General features: G+C 38.5%; 1 protein-coding gene across 1 annotated transcript in view; it reads left to right on the top strand.

Moving 5' to 3' along the window:
- The window catches only part of ush2a (Usher syndrome 2A (autosomal recessive, mild)), a 241,331-nt gene that overhangs the window by 22,433 nt on the left and 195,677 nt on the right, over window positions 1-23,221 (top strand). The window contains exons 6-12 of the mRNA XM_067367352.1: window positions 825-1,009; window positions 3,958-4,179; window positions 6,337-6,430; window positions 10,819-11,014; window positions 12,191-12,321; window positions 14,488-14,683; window positions 17,654-18,301. Coding sequence (XP_067223453.1) covers window positions 825-1,009; window positions 3,958-4,179; window positions 6,337-6,430; window positions 10,819-11,014; window positions 12,191-12,321; window positions 14,488-14,683; window positions 17,654-18,301 — 1,672 coding nt within the window. The remainder of the gene's footprint in view (window positions 1-824; window positions 1,010-3,957; window positions 4,180-6,336; window positions 6,431-10,818; window positions 11,015-12,190; window positions 12,322-14,487; window positions 14,684-17,653; window positions 18,302-23,221) is intronic.

Consider the following 23,221-nt stretch of genomic DNA (forward strand, 5'->3'; position numbering starts at 1 on the left):
GTTTGTGGTACAGCAAGCAAAAAAGTACGGAGTGGAGTGATAAAAATGGTAGAAAGGTAGGAGTGCTGTTATCACTAGAAAATCGCATAGCTCTGAGCCAATCAGATTCGAGAACCAGAAAGAACTGTTGTATAAAAATAAATAAACTCAAAAATATGTCAGTTTTATGTTGCACATCTTTACTTTTAGCATTTTAGCACACTTTTAGCACACTTGTGGTTTTAGTATTGTAATTAATATAACTAAATTTAAATAATTTTAAGACTTAATAGGGTGCCCCTGGAAGTTTGCAGAGGCTTTTTAGTGGGCCCTTGGTTGATAACCACTGGTATAAAGTAAGCTTCAACCCGCCGTTGTCTATTTGTGTGTCTGCTTTCTCAAATCCAGACACTGGGTAGCGTCTTTTCCATTTGAATACACTAAAGCCGACCTAAAGTCCTTTGTGTGTGTCTGAGTGAGTCGCTCAGTCATCCATGTGGCTAAGCCAAGCCGAGCAGAGAGTCCAGCTGTAAAGAAGTAGAGGATTTATGCAGCTCTGCCTCAGTCTCTCCTCTCAATACCAGATAAAACACACCACCACACAGACTTTGAAGTGTCCACTTAGTCAAAGCTGCAACCAGTTTCTCGACAAACTCCTCAAAATGAAGCCACAGAGGGAGAGAGGGAAGAGTAAAGCGGTGCTTCAAGCTGTTCTTCAAAGCGCCGGCATGCTTTAGGAGGCAGCGGAGCATTGACTGTTGCTGTGCAGATAATAGATAATCCATTGCTGTTTAGTATTTCATGCATATTTCACCCTCTGTCAATTTTGCATGCTTCCTTTACAGGTTTTCTACGTGATACTCCAGTTCCTCAACGCTCAGCCCGAAGCGGTCCGCATTCAAAGGAAAACTATCAGGAACTCAGAATGGAAGGACTGGCAGTTCCTGGCCAAGAACTGCAGCTACTTTGGGATGGAGGATAACGGGCCTTTGGATCGTCCTGATTCTGTAAATTGTCTACAGTTGCCCAGGTACTGTATACACACACATACACACTCAAACACCCATGCGCTCTATACGTCCATCCACAGGCGCTTCTAAATCTGATAACAGTCCTTGAACAAATGATTCCTACCAAGTAAGCTGTATCAAAGTGGGTTGAGACAAGTTCCCACTTTGATAAAAGCAGTGGATTGTCGTTTAGTGGGAGTCAGGGAGCTTTTGGAGGATCTTAGGAGGAGAAAAGGGAGGAAAATGCTGCTCTTGGCTGCAGTCCAGGCTGCACAGATCTGATCTCTGCTGTCCTTGGCTGCAATCAAGACAGCAAAGATACTTAGCTGTTATGGACCACACAAGCACCTGGTTTCACATGCATACAACAGAGAAAATGAGGACAGTTATTTTAATGGGCTTGGGATGAGAGGGTTATCGTAACTATTTATGATGATAAACTACAGTTCATGTATCTTTTTGATGGTACATATACAGAAACGTGCATAATTGACCCTCACTAAATGATTAGTGAAAGTCATATTTAAATGATGCAATTAAGTAGCTGCTTCTCAAAGAATTACATGAATCCATTTGACATTAGTGTTAAACCTTGTTTTTAGGCAATTATGTAAATTTCCTATAAGAATTATGTTGTAGCATATTTTAGTCACCAGCTTAGCCTAAAACTGTTTTGTAAGTTTAGCATTCCAAATCATAAGACATTTTTTGTAATATTTAGCTTGTATAAAGATGTATTGGAGACAGCAAGAATGCAAAAAAATAAAATAAAAAATGCTTTCCCACTCAGCAACTGTTGTTTTTATTCTCCTAGAATCACTTTATGAATCATGGTTAATTACTCTAATAAATCAATACTCCCAGTTTCTGTTGATTTAAAAAAGTTTGAAAACAACTAAATGGGGAAGGACAACGGAAAGGGCCTTAGGCCGCGTGTCCACCAAAGCATTTGTAGCCAGCTGAAACGACTTGCTAAAAATTGACAGTGATGAGCGCAGTGTTTTATCAGTTGAACATTCTTTCAACTCCCATTGAAAACAAATGGTAAAGTATGCTAGCCACTGTAAAAAAAAAAAAAAAAAAAACGTTGGTGGACACACAGCCTTAGAGTAAAAAAGGTTGAAAACCACTGATCTACATAACATCATACTACATTTTAAGTTTGGTCATGATGAATATATTTCAAATGTAGGCTATGCATCCTGCTAAGATTGGTTCTGCTTGGAGAAACACATGGCCAGATGTTTCACCACTTTACTTGTCTGAATATTTTAGTTTACAAACAAAAGCTTGGACCCAATGACATGAGGGTCTGCACTTATCAGAAATGTCACATCAAAATATGCTGGGAGAGAGAGACAGAGAGCAAAGGTAGATGGAAAAAGAGAGAGAGATTGCGACAAAAGACTTTCTTCCAACAGGTTTGTCCTGGATAAGTCTACCGGTATTAGGGCTGAAACGTGCAGAAGCGCTCTGTGGATCTTTCTTGAGAGTGAATAATGCAGCAGGGGCTATACCTGTCCTGCCCCTGAAAAAGACTTTGAGAACTCTCTCATTCACCCCATTTATTCTTGTCCTTTGAGAAATCACCCTTTCAAACCCTGTACCACTAAAATATATTTTAAATCTGTATTAGTGAAATTTTCTTTCAGTAGTTCTGAGGTGCAAAGGAAAGACCTTTGCTTTTCCAATTTCTTTGATGTTTGTTCATTTCAGTAGCTTGTGACATGTTTCATTTTCAACCTGACAACATGTTAGCCTGCTGTGTCAAAACTTGAAGTTCTCAGTCTCTTTCAATCACTCACACGCTCAAAGCTAAGACGCAGAAATGTCTTTTTTCTTCTTTCTTTTATTAGTCAGGAGGATAATATAGGGTACATTTTCTGTTTGTAACAATTTAAAGGGTTTAGTTCACCCAGAAATCTTTTACTCATCCTTGTATCATTTCAAAACATGCCTGCAAGGCTTGCTTTCTTCCAAGGAGAAATGTTGAAGAATTATGTTGGCCACTCTTTTCCATATAACGAAAGTGAATCTGGTCTGTCATTTAAAAGCACCAAAAATTAAAAAAAAAGAAAAAAAAAGTTTATGACGTGTGTGTAATGAAGGGTCAACAGAGTGGAGATCCATTTGCAGCTTTTATTTAAAATACAATGCAGACAGGGGCAAATGCAAAGACATAAACAGGGACAGGCAATGCTTGAGGCAGGCGGCAGATAAACGGAGTCGGGTCACAGGCAGAGATAAGGGCAGGCAAACACAGTCCGGAACAAAGATCAGGGAATAAACAGTCCACAAGAAAACACTCAGTAGTGATCACCGGGGCAAATCAAGACTTCGCCATGTGTGCGTGTGTGTGACTGGCTTAGTCTATATAGTCCGGGTAATGTGCTGCAGCTGGGTGTGAGTGATTACGGGTGTGGGTGATTGTCAGGGAGGATTCTGGGAATTGGAGTCTGGAAATGGCTGCGATCGTGACAGTGTGATTTATTTGTGGACTATATTCCTTATCTTTTGAAGATTACAAGTGAATAACAAACTAAATTTGGGTCTCTTTCACATGCAAAGCTATCATATGACTTCAGAACAGGGTGCAGGGTTTTTTTTTTGGAGATTGAGATTTGGAGCCTGAAAATGTACTTGCATTTTATAGAGTAAATGGTCAGTTCAGTCTTTAACATTTTTCCTTTTGTGTTCCACAGAACAAAGAAAATATACAGGTTTCACATTCAGCCAGTAAATTTCTTGGAAGCAATGGTTCTCAACCTTTTTGTCTCCAAAACTAAATGTTTTCAGGGTTCATATTTTCTATGACCATTGAATTTACATGCCATTTCCAGCCTTTTATTTGTTTTTTATCATGAGATTCTATTCCCCCCCCCCCCCCACTCATTGGGAGCTGACTCTTTGATTGAAAAGGGATCCTGCATACTCTTTTAACAACATTTGTTTCTGTCTTTTGTGTCAGTGACATACCTTACTCCCGCGGAAACATCACCTTCAGCATGCTAACACCCGAGCCGAACCTGCGACCGGGCTACAACGACTTCTACAACAGTGCTGCCCTACAGGAGTTTGTGAGAGCCACACATGTAAGAATCCACCTCCACGGCCAGTACCACACCCAAGATGCAATGGTTCCTTTCCGCCATCGCTACTACGCCGTGGACGAGATCACCATCAGCGGCAGGTTCGAGACCAGCAGCACTCCGACACTTGTCAACCCCAATCAAGCATCACCCGTTCACAATCTCCCCTTTTCGCCCCCATAATTAACGCTTCCAGTAACAAACTTTGACATACATTTGTGGACCTTGTTTTAATTTGATTGGCTTTCCGTGTTTGATGAGAAAATCAGTAGGCGGATATGGCAGGATAATTCAGACTTTTTAGGTTCAAGACCAACTGGAGATGGCAGACAAATGATGTTTGCTAGTTTGACACAAGTGGGGGATCTATGACATGTCTGTTATTAGCCGCAGAGAGTAATGCCATGTTTAACACAGATTTTGTCTTCCAGTTAATGGTCTTGTAATTACAGTGAGGATGCCACATTTGGAAATCACTGGCAGGAAAACTTCAGAACTTCTTCTTGGAGGCTATAGGGAAGCAGCTAATCAGTATAAAACGTTCTTCTGCGTCTCTCAAGGATGTCGAATCTGTTCTTTTGTCTCTTCAGAAGCAGAGACATGGTGTTATATCCATGTATACCTTCAGACATTAAACAGCCACTGTTCTTACGACTATGGTAATTATGTCATTATGCAGGCAGCTGTAACTTGGCTCGCTCTCGCTGTGCGAGTATGTCTGAGTGAGCTAGAGAAGGCAGCTTTAATTAAGAGCTAGTTAAACTGGCACAGACGAAATCGAGATTTAGAGACTGTGAAATCTCATCATCCTCTGACATTCAGAGGTGTCCCCCGTCCTCCCCGCCTTTTCTCTTTTTTTTTTTCCTCCTGTATGGTTCTTCTTTTGCTCTCTGAGGCATCGCAACAGCTTCGCCAGAGAAACAAAGGCAGAGAGTAAACAGTAGTGGATTCACCCCCTTAGGGAGACTGACAGTTCAAACCCGTGAGAGGCTGAGAAGAGGATGTATGTGTGTTTGGGGACTAAAATGTGCGTAAATTCAGCCTTTGAGGTATTCTGACAGGGTGTCAAGCTGTGTCTGGGAGCATTAGCGTTTGCTTTACGCTCATACCGTAATAACCTCCAGCAATAATGACAGCCCTCTTTCTTTTCCACTCTCCTCCTCTTTTGTTTGCTTGTTAGGTTGTTTGTTTGAGTAACGGAGCTGAAGGGTGCTGCTTTTAGAGGGAGCAGTGTAAAGATGGGTGGATGATAATGTTGAATAAGGGCCCTTGAGAATGAATAATTAAAGCGATGACCTGCAGGTGCGTGTTCCGTCTGATGGAGACCTGTCAGGTCTGCTGTTGTACATTACGATACATCGTTGATATTTCCTCTGGCATTTATAAATGTTGAATGCGAAAGTCCTATTAGCCATGCACAGAGAGAATGAAGGAATGGAAGACTGATAGAGAGATCTAGAGAATGTGAAAAAGATAGAGAAAGATTTTGTCAGGCACCTTTGATGTTGCTGACCCTGTTAATTTGTTGGAACTTGTTATATATTTTCAAGTGTCCTGAAATAAATAAAGTGGAACTAAAAATTATAAATTTGGACAAATTATTATTATTTGACATAAAACAGCATGGCTTTTTGTCAACATGAAATCAGTCACTTTTTTTTTCATTTTAATACATTTTAATGTTCTTGGTCTTATTATGACAGATTCTACATTACCAAACATTGTCATGTCAATCTTTGAAAATACAATATCCGATATCCTGTCTAAAGTTTTTGTTTTGCCCTGCCTAAAACAACTTCCCTTTCTGCTGACATCATCAGGTCCTCTTATTTCTCAGCCAATCAATTCCCACTTTATAAAATAATGTCTTGTTTGACTTATTTTTATGTGTAAAATGTAAATATCCTATGTAATTGAGAAATGTGCCACATCATTTGTTGTTCTCACCATTTCATGCTGACTTTATGTAAAAAAAAATATCATGTACTCTAAAATATTTTGGGTTAAAAACAACACAAGTTGGGTTGAAAATGGACAAACCCAGCAATTGAAATGGTGACAAATCATATCTGCATAATCTGTATCATCATATCCTGTTTCCTGAGCCAGTTCCTTGATTCTTAATCCCATGAAGGAATTCAAGCAAAACAGATTTCTGCTTTACCTTGGGAACCAGTTCCACTAGATGCATGAAAAGAACAGAACTGAAGATTTTCCAGAAAGATGTGGGTTCTAATTGTGCGTTTTTGTCCCCTTAGGTGTGAGTGCCATGGCCATGCAGACAGCTGTGACACTAGTGTGAGTCCGTACCGCTGCGCCTGCCTCCCAGAGAGCCACACACATGGAGCTAATGTGAGTCCCGCAGGGGAGGCCCCCTTTTAATTAACCACTTCCCTTTAATGACGTGCTAGAGTCCTATTTAATGAACAGCACACTCAAAAATAGGCCTTAACGGAATGACAGGAAAAAAGCAGAGAGAGAGAGAGAGAGAGGACAACAAGAGACAGAGATCATTCCCGCACATATCCAGTTTCCTAATGAAAAGAGCTAGAAGAAGGTGAAAAAAGAAAGGGGAAGGAAAGAAGGAAGTGGTTTTGTGGCTAGCAATGCTCTAATCGTCCTGTCCCATCAGCCCCTGGGTGTCTCCATGATGAGTCCAGCAAAGATAATTATATCTCAGGGAAAGCTCTGATGACACGGCTTCAGTGCTCACACTTTTAGGAATGCCAGAACTCACCAGTGTTGAGAAGCTACTTTGAAACTGTAGTTTGCCAAGCTAAACATAATTTAAAGTATCTGAACTATAGTTAAGCTGTAGTGGAGAACTAAAATGCTATGAAGGGTTAAAAAAAATATTTAAACGAACCATTCAAATAAATTGTTCAATAAGATAGATTAGGGTGAACTGATTCACAAGAACAAATCAGACCTTCTGACACTACATATGAGAGAAACACCATTTAGGGGAGGCCATTTGATTTATAGCTTCACCAGAGCTGCGTGTGCAATACAATGTGACATTAAAAGCAGCAATGTAGTATTTGATTGCACTAGACAGCCTCTTGTTGGAAAAACAAGCCTTTTTCTGGGCAAGCCACATTGTTTGAAAGCAACAAGTGTGTCACGCTACTAAAAAATGTAGTTATGTTTAAATGTCCTGTATTTGAAGAACTGCTTTTGGCAATACAGTCTTTTCAGTATTTTCCAAGTTGTCCATTCCTCTCTGGAATCTCCTCATTGTTCTTCCTATTGAGAGTATGTGCTGTCCAGATCGCTGCATATAATTCTGAACATTGGGAGCAAGTCCCAGGATTAAACTTTTAAACCTGATGTTTGGTGATTTAAATTATTCACCAGATGTCATGCATTATTCAAGGCCAGACACGGCACACTCTCTCTACTGCTGCTACTGTTGTTGTTTTCACTGAAACAAACAAGGGCCACATCTAACACGTAGATGCTGAAAAGTGTGTGTGTGTAAATATGGTAAATATGGGTTGTCTCACCGCCCTAAACGCCCCTAGACCCAAACACCTGGCTTCGAGGAGGGACCGCCACCTGCCCCAGAGCTATCTGCTGTGTTTACTTACTAGCTCTGAGACACAGATCTAGGCTGGCCCTACTAATGTTTGCTTCCTCGTAATATCCCACTCAGAGCCAGTGAAAGTGCTGCTGGGATCTCATTTCTCATCTTCAGTGCACATTGACTGAAATGATTGTCACTCAGGAAAGTAGTGCTGGAGTTCACATGTACTGTATGTGACGTAGGTTATTCATGTCATTCACATTCCACAGAGAACGTTTCGATGTGTCCTGTTAATGCCTCAGCCATGTTCCACTGCATTCATCTCTCAGAAGCCATTCAGACAATGTCTATTAACAAATCTTAATTACCAGCATAGAGAGAAATGAGTCTACTACAACTCAACACATGGTTTGGGTGTAGCTGTATAAAAGTGGTGACGCTAATAAATGAATACTCGAATGCTCTTCTACACTATTCACGCTTTCATATAGAGCATTCATATTAGTGATTTAATTTGTCTGAAAGTGAACCTTTTGTGAAAAACCTGAATGAAACGATTCCCAAAATTAATTCACTACAACGATTTACTGATTATTTGAGGCCATGTGAGACTTATATTTTTTGTAAGTACTGAAAATATTAAGTTAAATACTGTTGTTCATCTCTGTTTTCAACTAGAATTTAGTGTGCATTCTAGTTTTTTTTATTTAGTTACCAGGTGCATCACCAGAGGTGTAAAGAATCCCTGAAAACCATACTCAAGTAAAAGTACAGTTACCTTACGGCAAAAATGACTCAGTTTCAATTTAAAAAAACAATTTCAGTACGACTTGAGTAAAAGTCTTAGAGTATCTGGTTTTAACAGTGCTTATGTATTTTACTCCTACTGAATGTAGGCTCAAAGATGCACTCGTCCTCAACACCTAAGAGACATGCCAGTGAAAAACAAGACGCAGTTAATTTGTAAGATTGTAAGCGGCTGCAATCATGACCTCATCTCATAAATAAAACACCTGTGATTCAGCAACTACCTGCTAATGGACTAGACACCATTTCCAACGAAAAACTTATTATGCGTTTTGGCCGTTCATTTACACGACAACGGCATTTGGTGGCCTGAAAATGCAAACTTTTGAAAACGGGTTTCAAAGCGCAAGTTTTTGAAAACAATCCCGATGTCATCGCTGTGTAAACTGCACAAACGCGAATCTATGAAAACTGTGACATCATGCACGTGTATTAAGTGTTTACTCTGTCCACCTTATTTTTCATTGTGGAAGAAAGGTGAATGTTTGATTCTGTGAATGTTTGAGACTTCCAACTTATTACCCACTATAAGGAAATAATGAGAAGAATATCAAAGTGCAGTAGCTAAACTGTAAAATAAGGTGGATTGGCATGCGCATTTAGCGTGAGTGCTCTGTAAAAAGAATGTGTATGCTCAGGCGCGTAGTCTTTCTTTACAAAGTGACATTGCCACCTACTTTCTAGCATGCATAATACACATTTTTAGTCATTTTCACAGATTCATGTGAACGGGGATAGTTTTGAAAACCTCTGTACACAGAAAAAATGTTTCCATTCTTAGTACATGGTTGTCGTGTAAACGTACCCTAAATATCAGACATATTCACAGTGTTTCAAGATGGAGTTAAGCATAATGAAATGTTAGTGTCCCTTCCACTGTAATACCTGCTGCTACAAAAAAAAAAAAAAAAAGTTTCAGTATCCCTTTAGTCTTTACTAGATTAACTATAAATGGAGAATGGCATTTTTGGCAATGCATTGCTAAAACCTTGTGTTTTCAAACAGGCTAAAGGTTAACTGTAGGCTCGCTACTGGTGCAGCGACGCGCAGACCTTTCCTGAGGGAGCGTGAAATTAGCCATGGCATTCACAGAGGCCTTTCACACGGGATGAAGGCCCTTTTCCCACTGGAGCCCGACTCCTTGCACACTGGAGACGAATACAAAACACACAATAGTTGTGTATTCTGATCTCTGTTTTTTGGTCTTAGTTTTATGGATGACATTCTGGATTTAGATTAGTCTACGTAATTGCATTGTCCATATTGATCAACTTTAGTCAACCACATGAATTATTTGGAAAGGGTTCTGTAGTTTTTTGTAGTTTTTACATTCCTGTCAGGTATTTTTACACTAATTTGATTGAATAAAATGACTTTTTCCATTTTATTAATACATTACACTTTATTTTAAGATGACATTGTTACAGTGTAAGTACATGAAAAATGTACAGAGTAATATGAATGATCTATATGGTTAAGTTTAAGGTTGGGGTTTGCTTTAGGGTTATTTGCTTGTAATTATACATCATTACTGTTATAACAATAGTAACTACACATAATGTATAACTACGTCACCTTAAAATAAAGTGTTACCTTTAAGTTTGTTTAAATTTTCTTTGGAAAAATTCCAAACCATATTATAAACTTTTTGATTATTATTTTATAAAATTATTTATTCCTCACTAAAAACAAAATATTCAGTCACTCTTCACTCCTCTTCTATATTCATATCTGGGATGAGTTTTTATAGGCTAATTTAAGTATGCCAAAACTGTTGCACCTATATTTTGCTTGCTCTGAAACTAGCTTCTGTGATATATAAAAATCTAAATCCCTGTAGCATGTAGTCAGACCCCTGATTGGCATAGAGGGCTGTAGTGGCGGGTGGTCTGTGTCTGGCTCTTCTAGCATCCAGCCTGCTGAATTTGCAATTCCCTCCGGGCTCACGGCCCACTACGGCTGCCCAAACAGCAGCCTGACACAGCGAGCCTCTGCCACAGCTTGAGCAGTCACTGGGGACTCCTTTGCTTTTTATAATACATTTTTAATCATTTCATTTGATGCCTCCTGTGTTCTCCGTAATTTGTAATGACTGTTCACAAAAATCAAATACTTTGCCAATAAAGGCCCAAAAAACTAATTTTTCTCTTCTTGCCTGTCTGTCTCTCTCTTTCGATTATGAGATGTTCGTTCGATGAGAGTGTCCTATTAAAATAGTTCAGTTGTTGAAAGTCACTTATAATAAATGAGCTGATTTTACTCTGTCTTGTACATATGGAAATATTGTGTTATTTGTGACTGTGGGGACTTTCTTATTGAACCTTGAGGTCGCATCTGGATATTGCTGATAAATGTATATGTAGATGATATATGTAGATGTGCTCTGATCTCTTACTCTCTCCAACAGTGCGAGCATTGCTCTCCTCTCTTCAATGACAAGCCCTTCAGAGCTGGAGATCAGGTACAGGCATACAACTGCCGCCCATGCCAGTGCTACGGCCACGCCTCTTCCTGCCACTACAACGCCAGCCTGGATCCTCAACCTGGAGAGCACTTCAGAGGAGGTGGAGGGGTGTGTGATAACTGTACACATAACACCACAGGTAACAGCATATGAGTTTTTTTCAGAGAACTATTGTAAATTTAAAGTAATTTAAATCTGGAAATGTAATTGAAACCTGAAATTTTCAGAATTTTCTGCTTTCAATTATATATATATATATATATATATATATATATATATATATATATATATATATATATATATATATATATATATATATATTACGGTACATGTATTCATCCTGAACTTTCACGGTACGGACGTTATGGTTCGGTTAATGTAGTCAGACGACAAATACAGTCATTCACAGGCAATCCACATTCCAATCCAGAAGGGGGCACGTGGTAATGCAACGCTGTTTACTAACCGCCACAACAAGAAAAAGCACAGAAGAAGAACAGACGATCTATGCATAGATATGTTCAAATGTAATCTCTCAACCAGTGTTTCTTTTGCAGAAAAACATAAAACAGCTTGAGAATAATATCTCACGTAGCATTACATTTACCTCAAGCAAGTCATTAAGTGTCCACAGCATGTTAGTTCACTAGAGAAATGAACTCTAGAGGGGAGCATTTCACTATATATATGCACTATATTAGCTTATATATTCATTATATTTACTTTACCTGTTAGTAACGTCTTAATTGTTTAATATGTGTTTAAATACATTTGTCATGAAAATAAATTAAGTTATACCATTAAAGTCATCCTGCTCTCTAGATATCCCAGATGATTATTGAAAAATCCACATCGGTCAACCTCAAGACCTACCTTTTTCATTTGTTTTATAAAATAATTTTGTATTGTTCCAATATGGTATGAAAACTAGATTTTTTTCTTTATAACAGCTGGAGAAATAGCAGTGATGTGATGAAAGCATCAAAAAGCAGAGCAGAAAAAATCGAAATAATGCATCAGAACGAAAACAGATGGACATTTAATGAAGTAAATCAGGCCATGCTAACAGGTTCATTGTTTCATATGCTGGGCATCAGGCGCAGTGGCAGGTAGGGATGAAAGAGGACATTAAAATGGACACCTTAGAAAATTACACACTCTCTCCGGACCTCTCCCAAGACTGCAGTTTTTTAATTTGAAATCATAGTCCTATGATATGATTGAATTTTAATAGGTTGACATCAATTTCCCCTCCCCCCCCCACCCATTTCCTTCTACAAGCACACATACACACTCTCTCTTTTTGGGTTTAAAGGCAGGAACTGTGAGCGGTGTCGGAGTCTTTTCTACAGGGAGGTGGGTGCGCTCCTGTGGACCAAGGACGTGTGCAAACCATGTGAGTGCCACGGCGCCGGGACCGCCAATGGCAGTTTAGAATGTGAGCCAGTAAGTGAAGACATGCACACACAAACACATTATTCATACAGAATTTTGAACCCCCATCATTTACCAAGTTTATTCCTCGCTTTTTTCATATTTATATTCTTTATTAATTATTTTGATTAACTTAGTAATAATTTCCACAACAAATGAGAGTACTTTCTACAGATTTTTGACTCTGATTCCATATGATCCAACTTATTGATCTGATATTTATGACGTTAAGTAACATTCAGAAATTGAGGTGCAACGGTACCAGCAAGGCAATCTCTGTGCATATGCAAAGGAAGACATCTGAGGCTTTGATCCCCGTCTTTGTGACAGACTTGAGAATTGTAGATTCAGATAACGATATTGGCCAATCCCTCTCGAGAGGGTTGCATTGATGTATTGGCTGAGGACTTTAGTATTCACAACAGCATTTATCAGTGTTTTGATCAGTAGGGAGTATGTAAAAGTGTCGTCATGAGAGCCTCTCTCAGGAGAATTCTCCCCCACCTTTTCCTTTATCTTAGCATCATGAAAGGCATTTTGGAGGAACAGATCCATGTCAATAGATATACTGGATGACAAATTCAGAATCAATGGCTGGGTCAGCCCCATGTTAGATTGTTACCTTATTTAAATTATCAGAATGATTATTTCCTCACATATGCTAATGACTTTACACTGTTAGTTGGGCTGTTTCTGTTAGGTGCTGGGTAGGGATTGTGGCACACAGTAGAAATTTATGTAGCTTGTGTCTTATGTTTTATCCTGTTAGCATTATTGATAAATTATTCAGGATTTGAGAGCATTTTATTATGCACAATTTTCCTTTTCCAACAAGAAAAGCAAAATAAATGTAGTTTATTCCGGTACATATTATATCAACAGCTAAAATATATACATGTATACCAGTAGTGTTTAAATCAATGAAGTCATAAAAGAGTATGCATAAAGATGATGATGATGATGATAATAATAATAACTATAGATAATATGATGATAGTAATAATAATAACTATTTTTTTATCTTATAATATTTTTTATATTAAATTATATTATAAGCATTGGCAAAATGTAGTTTAAAATAATTTTAGTAGTAGTATAGCAATTCAAACTAAATCATCGTTCATCTTCGGAACACATCTTCGGAACACAAATTAAGATATTTTTGATGAAATCCGATGGCTCAGCGAGGCCTCTGTTGTCAGCAATATAATTAACACTTTCAGATGTCCAAAAAGGTAATAAAAACTTATTTAAAACAGTTCATGTAACTACAGTGGTTACAACCTTATTATTATAAAGCAACGAGAATACTTTTTGTGCGCCCAAAAAAACTAAATAATGACTTTTCAAAAATATCTAGTAATGGATGATTTCAAAACATTGCTTCATGAAGCTTTACGAAGCTTTTGTTTCGAATCAGTGGTCCGGAACGCGTATCAAACTGCCAAAGTCATGTCAATTATTGAAATTCTGAAACACTATTGATGTAACAAAGCCTCGTTTACTGAAATCAGGTGACTTTCGCTCTCGGAAACACTGATTCGAAACAAAAGACTCATAAAGCTTTGAAGCAGTGTTTTGAAATCGGCCATCACTAGATGTTGTTGAAAAGTCGTTATTTTGTTCTGTTATGCACAAAAAGTATCCTTGTCGCTTTATAATATTAAGGTTGAACCACTGCACTCACATGAACTATTTGAAATATGTTTTTAGTATTTTTGGGTGAACTAACCCTTGAAGGACTTTTCCAAAAGTCAACTTGTCATCTTTCCAAACATTGGTTTGTTATTGACTTTCATATCAGCACTACGTATCAGAGTTCTGACATATAGAACTTTATGGCCAGTGTTCATGTCAGAAGTATCAAATGTTTCCCCTTATTCATTCAAACAAAAGCTGGTACTTTCAGTCAATCCTAAAGAAGAGATCTGCTTTGTTAAGCTACACAACCCTCTGCACAATGGCAGCTTGTGAGCTCAGGTGTTGTGACCTCTTCTCCCCCATCCTAAACCACTCCGTTCTCTGTAATGGAGATAAAAAGCATCCAGTAGCCCAATAGGGATGGGTGGGGTGGGGGGTAGAGACAGAGCAGAGCTGCCCATCCATGACTCACACACACTGCCCTGCTCAACTTGACTAATTGGAGCATGGTCACGTGACATTCTCCTTCCTCTGCAGATCGGGGGGCAGTGTAAGTGCAAGCGACATGTGTCTGGCAGACAGTGCAATCAGTGCCAACACGGATTCTACAAGCTGCAGTCGGCGCTGGCTGACGGCTGCCGCGCCTGTAACTGCAATACCGCCGGGACCGTGCAGCCAGATATTACCTGTCACCAGGACTCAGGTCAATGCCAGTGCAAGGCAAACGTAATCGGTACGTATCAAGCAGCATTGCGCCCTCCATCGCTCTTTTGCTTTCTTCTCCCATCCTTCTCTTCCTTTCTCTACAACTTCTTTTTTCTGTCTCTCAACCTTTCTCTCTGTCTCTCTCTGTTAATTCCCACAAACTTGATCAAATGTACAGAGCAAAAAATAAATACATATAATAAATAGATAGTTGACCTAAAAGCCATGATCTTCATTTTTATCAAAATTAATATTTATCGTGAAATTTACATGAAAAGGGAAAGGAACATTTTAGGGTCCAGTGGTATGACAAATTCTATGCATTTTAATTAATTTGACATCATAAAACAGCAACAATAGTTATGATATTAATCACAATCATGTTTGACTAATATTTGTTTATTTATTTAAATTAAGGGGGGAGGCATGGTCTTCTAATATATATATATATATATATATATATATATATATATATATATATATATATATATATATATATATATATATATATATATATATATATATATATATATAAATTATTTTTATTAACATATGAAACATATAGTGTTCACTTCACTGTGCTGCATATGTAAATGGAATGATGAAATTGTTTACCATCAAGCTTCTTTTTTTTTTTTTTTTGGCAAAGCCCTGTTTTTTTACGAAAATTTATTATGAGCAGCAGCCAAAAGGATTTTTCTTCCAGCTTTTCCAGCCATTCCAGGTCCTTTGCGATAAATCTGTTCCATTTTTTTTCTTCTTCTTTGTACCTTTGAACCGTTTTCTTATGAAATGCAAAAGAATGTTACTTAGAAGATCATGTGTATTGCTAAGCCTGGATATCAAGGGCCACCTCATTTTAATTTTGTAATTCAATGCCAAGTTGATTATAATAAACTGCCCCTGTCTTCCTTATTTTTCACGCTTCTTACAAGACCTGCTTCTTTGTTTGTAGTTCCCACAGGTATTTTTCAGAAATTAGATTTGATTAAGGCAATTTATTACCTCCAGCGCGTTTGAGGCCAGCCCCAGCTTCATAAGGACAAAATTTATCAAGCGTCCAAAGTACTCTGCGTACACAATGTGCTTTGAAATGTTGATGTATGAGAATATTATGCAGAAAAGCATTACTGATAAAATGTGGGCTGTGCTGGTGCACGTCCCACTCCATGGGTGCACCAACGGGTAGTCAAATGCACATATCACACCGGTTAACCAAATGCACTTCAGTTTAATCAAAAATAATATCTTAAGCTTAAAGATTTACACTTACATATTTTTGCCCGCACTTTGTTCTAAAAGTTAGTAATTAATTTCTTTTTATATTCACAGTTGGACGCCACACAATTATCGTAGCGTTTTTTTCCCAACATCTACAAGCCATGAGCACAATGACAAATTGCGGCACCTTTGGCGTGATATTATTGGGGTATTCATCTGTGTCACATTGTGCATTTAACATAATGTTGTAATGAGGTTTAACTGTGGGTAGGGAGCAATATATTAATATCTAAATTCATTAAAGTGGAGCTCTGTAGCGAAATACACAGCAGTGGAGAAGTGTGGAGTTCTCAGTACTTATGGCTGTAAACGGTTTGCCCTGTAGGCGCTGCTCAGCAACATTAGGAATAGATTACCTGTCAGGAATATGTATGGCGTATTCAAATAAGCACCGCACACATTTTAAAAAACTTGATATGATTTGATTCCACGTAGACCACTTTTTAGGGTCTCCAAATGAGCTGTAATTCTTTTTTAGCCTCGTAGTTATTTTTACTTTTTTTCCCTTCCACTGCCTTTCTTGGGTCTTTTAATTTATTTATTTTCCTTTTAGAGAAATTAAGTGTTATGCCCGAGGTGAATAATTCATCATTGGGAAAGGGGCTCACTTAATGATGACATTACCAATTTCGTTTTTTATTCCTTGTGTAATATTTCACTGGTTTATTTATTTGTTTACTATACACTACAGTGTGTTATGAGATGTGGGTTGTGATGTAAAGGCCAAAACCAAATCATTTCAGATGTTAAGGTTGGTGGTTTGTGGATGGTAAGGTGAATAACATTTTTTGAACGCAAGATAAATGAAATGCTGCAATCTGCAAATGAAAGCACACATGCACACATTTTTTCTGTTAATAGTGTTATCCACATAAATTGACTTTCACATTTTTGTTAATTTTTTTTTCCACATTTTTGTAATTTTTGTAATTTAAATTGTAATATAATGTAATGAAAGTAATGGAAGCCTGTTTCCACCTCAGAGTAATAAAATAAAATAAAATAAAATAAAATAAAATAAAATAAAATAAAATAAAATAAAATAAAATAAAATAAAATAAAATAAAATAAAATAAAATAAAATAAAATAAAATAACTGAAATATAAAGTCACAATATTTTGTGTAAATAGTTTTATTTGGAATTTGCAATTACACTTTAAAAATAAATATTTAAAAAATACCTCAAGAATAAACCGGGGAAATACAAAACTTTTATTCTGAAATTTTATTATTATAATATTTTTCCCCTTGAAAAGGCCAGCAGACAAAGTCTGTTGAGTTGTTATTTGACTTTATAAAATCTAAAGATTTACACATTTTAAAGTCACAGTGTTAGTTCTGTGTTACTCAGTGATGTTTTATTAACAAAGTTCGGGAGGAGCAACGTTCAAATGATCTACCCAATCAGCGTAAAAGGAAGCCTATAAATAGGTAGCTGACTCACCAATGTTCCTCAACAGTTTTTTATGCATCCCTCCATCACCCCATCTCCTCACACTCACCTAGTTACTATCCTAACCAAAGATACAGTACTCTGGGTTCGGGCCCAATACCATGCTCAGAGCCCTCTCCTCAGACAGCAAATATGCAATTCTTTTACACTTACAAAAGTTTTGCCTTGTAAAATTTAACAAGGCAAAACTTGAAACCTGCTTAAGTTCCCCCTGGGGCCCTAGTTGGGAATAGCACTGATTGCTGTCTCCTCTTTACACTTAGGTCTAACATGTGACCGATGCAACTACGGCTTCAAATTCCTCAATCGCACAGATCCCGACGGCTGTGTTCCCTGTGGCTGCGACCCACGGGGTTCCCTGCACCAGTTCTGTAATCCCTTCACCGGCCAGTGCGAGTGTAAAGATGGTGTGCAAGGCCTCCTCTGTGACACCTGCATTCCTCACTTCTACGGTCTGAATGGCAGTGGAGTCTGCCTTCCCTGCGACTGCAGTCTGAACGGATCTGTTTTCGGTACCTCCTGTGATGCGGTATCCGGACAGTGTAAGTGCAAACCTCACACCGAGGGCCGAAGGTGTGACGTTTGCCGGGACGGATACCATAGTCTGGACCGCAGCAATTCTTTGGGCTGTCTGCCTTGCCAGTGCGAGCTCAGAGGCACGGTGAATGGATTAGATGTGTGCGACAAGACCACAGGCCAATGCACATGTAAACACAACGTAGAGGGGCTGCGGTGTAATCGATGCTCCGTTCACACCTACAACTTGAGTTCTGCCAACGCCACACATGGATGTCAACCATGTCAATGTGACCACATGGGCACCGTGCCTGCGACCGTGTGCGACCCTGCTACCGGTCAATGCGTGTGCCTGCCCACACGCTACGGCCGAGACTGTGGAACCTGTAAACCAGGTTGGTGCTTTCAGACTAATTTGAATATCTTACAATGTGTGTATTTACAAAGTGTATGAGGTTTTGCAAGCTCATTATACTGTGTTGGCGATGCCAGTGAAGTCATAGCTTTTGTTGTTTACTGTGATTCCAAGCCATTGCGCATCGCATTTGAAGTATCTGCGTAAACATCTTTTGAATTACAAAGCACTCTCTTCCTTTCCTTAACTAATGACTCCCTCATATTTTGTTCTTGGCTCCACAAGCTGTTGCATTGTTTTGTTATTCCTTATTCCCTAGATTGTGCCTGGGAATTGAGTGTGTTTGGCAGTCACTTTGGCCGATGGCGTTTAACTAGCATAGCTACAGGCCATTCGTCCATACCCTCAATCAACCCCCTCAGTGGCTGTTGGGCCAGCGCTGGCCTCATGACTCAAGTGCACTTCAGGGGGTGGAAATGTTTGCACTTCCCTTATTCTTTGCAGCATAGTAAGTGCTAGAAGTGCACTGCCAGGGGTCCAAGTGTCAGTGTGGCAGGACCAACTGTACCAGCTGGTCCCTTTGTCTTCGTAATGAAGATTAACCCTCACTGTTTCACTGTTTACTGTAAAACCAACTTGCACTTTTGTATGCCAAGCACAGTCTTCCGAGGAAGTTACTCTTCCTTTCGAGAACTGTTGAGATTCCCAATTTTTTTTATTTGGAGAGTAATGCTTTATTATCCATTAAAAAAATAAATCCTTAAACCCTGCGTTTAAACAACGTAGACCAGTTTAGAACAAATTAGAGATTTTTGTAGGCCAACCCAAAAGTTGCATTACCCTGGTTTGCGATTAAAAAGTCAATAATTTTTATTTTTTTTTCATTGGTTTTTTAATTATTGCAGAATTTGAGCTTGTTTTAACCATTGACCTTAATTTAGGCATTTAACCAAAAACCCAGTCAAAACACGCATTGACTTCAGGATAATAAAACTGAAAGGGCAAAAATGCAAACTTATTTTTGGGTTTTAGGACTCCTGCAGCACTATATACGTATCTTCCACATACACTTCCTTTATTTCAACAGAAATAGTCCTCATGAAGCAATTTTCCTCATCAAGAAATTTTATGGGAATTTTTAATTCCAAGAAGGTTTTACAAGAGAAACGTTTGTTGCTGGCTCAAGACGATTAAATTGCTCATTGCTGGAGGTGACTACGGTTTTAAGTAGTGTTCCCTAATGAAAAATAAGTATGCTTCAGCATACTATTAAAAAGAGTACTTCTTTCAGGAATGATATATTTGAAAAGAATATACTGAAGTGCAAACTGAATTTAATGTTTTCAGACATTTAATTGCATGTTATGTACAGTTAAATGAAAATGTATTATAGTTAACATTTATATTAAATGCAATTAGTTGAACTTAAGAGTACATTTTACCCACTTAAGAAGGACTTAAGTACAGTGCTCTCAATATGTACTGTAATTGTAGTTTAGTACAATGTACAAATATTAACTTTATGTAATATTGAATAACACACTACAGTTAAAATAATAATCAAGTATTTTACATTTGCTTTCGGATACAAGTCAACATGTCAAAATAAGTGTACTTCTTTAAAGCACAACAAAAGATTATTAAAACATAATAATTTAAAATGCATTTTAAAGTAAAATGATTAATTGTACATTGTTACAAAGTGCACTTTTTAAATGTGTACTTAAAGGGTTAGTTCACACCCGTAAGACTTTTGTTCATCTTCAGAACACAGGTTCTACGCCAGAACGCCGACTCAGTATTGGCCGGCTCCTGCGTCAGCATCACACGCATGCGTTGTGCTTCTCACGTGAACAGCACCGGCTGATAACAAGTCGGCATTCTGCCGTAGAACCTGGAAGCGCTGAACGTAAAAAGCATGCAAAAATTTGACAATAAAAGATATAGTCAAATAAAGTCATTATTTTTTTATTTTTGTGCACAAAATATTTTCATCGCTTCATAAAATTAAGGTTGAACCACTGCAGTCACGTGGACTATTTTAACAATGTCTTTAGCACCACTTTGAAAGTGGTGGTTATATTGCTGTCTATGGACGAGTCATATACCTCTCGGATTTAATCAAAAATATATTAATTTGTGTTCTGAAGATGAACAAAGGTCTTACAGGTGTGGAACGACATTTTTGGGTGAACTAACCCTTTAAGTTATGGAAGTGTTCTTCCTTTAAAGGTGCCCTAGAATAAAAAAATTAATTTATCTTGGCATAGTCAAATAACAAGAGTTCAGTACATGGAAATGACATACAGTGAGTCTCAAACTCCATTGTTTCCTCCTTCTTATATAAATATCATTTGTTTAAAAGACCTCAGAAGAACAGGCGAATCTCAACATAACACCGACTGTTACATAACAGCCGGGGGGCCCTATTTTAACAATCTAAACGCAAAGTGTAAAGCGCACGCCGCAGGTACACTCAGGGCGTGTCCAAATCCACTTTTGCTATTTTAACCACGGAAAAACGGTCCGTCCCTATTCTCTTAATGAGTAATGGCCGTAACGTTCAATAAACCAATCACCTAACCAGAGGTGCAGTTTCTACCAATGCGCTCTAACAAAAAAATATTGCGCCATTGACTTTAGACTTTAGACCAGGTTTGAGTTGGTCTATGGCGCAGTCTATTTTCAGCTCCTTAAAATAGCAATGCGCCGGCAATGCGCCTGAACACACCTCTTTTTTAGACCAGCACACCCATGGGCGCACTAACTGGCTCAAATGCATTCACTAATTTAAGGACGTGGCGCTGAACGGGAAAACGCGAACGGCGCCGGACGCAAACTAGCAAACACACTTGCTCTGCGCCTTGCGTCGCATTGTGCCGGGTGTATTATAGGGCCCGGGGTGTACGCCCCCAATATTTGCATATGTCAGCCCATGATCGAGGCATTACACAAGGGCAGCCAGTATTAACATCTGGATCTGTGCACAGCTGAATCATCAGACTAGGTAAGCAAGCAAGGAAAACAGCGAAAAATGGCAGATGGAGCAATAATAACTGACATGATCCATGATAACATATTTTTTTAGTGATATTTGTAAACTGTCTTTCTAAATGTTTCGTTAGCATGTTGCTAATGTACTGTTAAATGTGGTTAAAGTTACCATCTTTTCTTACTGTATTCACAGAGACAACACTTGCAGTCTGTATAATGCATAAACACAACTTCATTCTTTATAAATCTCTCCAACAGTGTAGCATTAGCCGTTAGCATTAGCACAGCCTCAAATTCATTCAGAATCAAATATAAACAATATAACAGTATACAATACTCACATAATCCGACGTATGCATGCAGTATGCATGACGAACACTTTGTAAAGATCCATTTTGAGGGTTATATTAGCTGTGTAAACTTTTTTTATGCTGTTTAAGGCAAGCGCGAGCGCCGGGGTCAGAGAGTGCACGATTTAAAGGGACTGCAACCTGAATCAGTGCATTTCTAATTATGCCCCAAAATAGGCAGTTAAAAAAATTAATTTAAATAAATCTCAATTTTGAGCTGAAACTTCACAGACACATTCAGGGGACACCTTAGACTTTATTACATCTTGTAAAAAAACATTCGATGGCACCTTTAAGTACACAGAAGTGGCCAAGCACATTAGCCATTCGTGGGTAACCAGTCAAACCAACATGAAAATGCCCAAAACATAGTTTTTTTTACTGATATCTAGCAATATATCTTTGTCTTATTATTTAAAATGTAAGCTTAAGCCAGCTTAGCTATGCTATTTTATACAGAAGGGAAACCATGCTCGCCAACATCCACCAATGGGCCTATGCATATGATATGAGGGCACTAAGCTTGCATGTTAACCAGACAAGGATGTACGGCCAACCCTCCCCTAGCTCTTGCCTCCCCACAAATGATGAAATAAGGCTGGCGTACCTGCTGCTCACCAAAGCCTCGGCCGCCCATGCCGGCACATAAAGCATGTGTACGGAGAGTGGGGCTGGCAGGAGTAAATTGAAAGCACAGGGAGCGGGGGGAGATCCATTTGTTGGAGGGTGGGGGGACTGATGACTGTGTTTCTGCAGGCCCTCCCCAGGCTCCCCCTCACGAAGCCCCTCTGTCGTATTTCACCGGAGGGGAAGCAGCCTGTGATTGAAACATCTCAAACTCAGCGCCCCCTGTCTGATTGATGCGCGCAGGAGCCTGACGGAGCCCTTGAGATTCAACTCGTACTTTATTCTTAAGAAGATATAGACAGAAAAGTGGACCAGCACACTCTTAAAGGAATATTTCACCCAAAAAATGATTACCTACTTGATTTTCTTTCTCCTGTGAAACCCAAAAGGAGATTTTAGTAAGAATGTATGAGAAGCAGTTTGTTTTTTGTTTTTTTTTCATAACAAAAGTGATAATGATGTACTCTACTTATCCCCTTAAAGGGATAGGTCATCATTTACTCTGCTCGTGTCATTCCAAAATTGTATGACTTTCTTTCTTCTGTGGAACACAGAAGTATTTTGTATGTTTCAACTGTTAACTTGTCCATGCAATGAAAGTCACTGGTGTTCAAAACAACATTGGAACCAACTCACTTTTTCACTGAAATTACATATAAAGAATGTACTTAAGTCCTACTTAAGTGGGTCAAAAACAAGAACTCTTAAAGGGATAGTTCACCCAAAAATGTAAATTCTTTCATCATTTACTCACCCTCAAGTAGTTCCAAACCTGTATTAATTTATTTGTTCTGCTGTAAACAAGAGAAGAATGTCAGTAACCAAACAGATTTCGCCCCCCATTTACTACCATAGTAGGTAAAATAAATACTATGGTAGTAAATGGGGGCGAGATCTGCTTGGTTACAAACATTCTTCCAAATATCTTACTTTGTGTACAGCAGAACAAAGAAATTTATAGAGGTTTGTAACTACTACTTGAGGGTGAG

Source organism: Chanodichthys erythropterus, chromosome 18, assembly GCF_024489055.1.
Source record: "Chanodichthys erythropterus isolate Z2021 chromosome 18, ASM2448905v1, whole genome shotgun sequence".
In the NCBI taxonomy this organism is placed as follows: Eukaryota; Metazoa; Chordata; class Actinopteri; order Cypriniformes; family Xenocyprididae; genus Chanodichthys; species Chanodichthys erythropterus.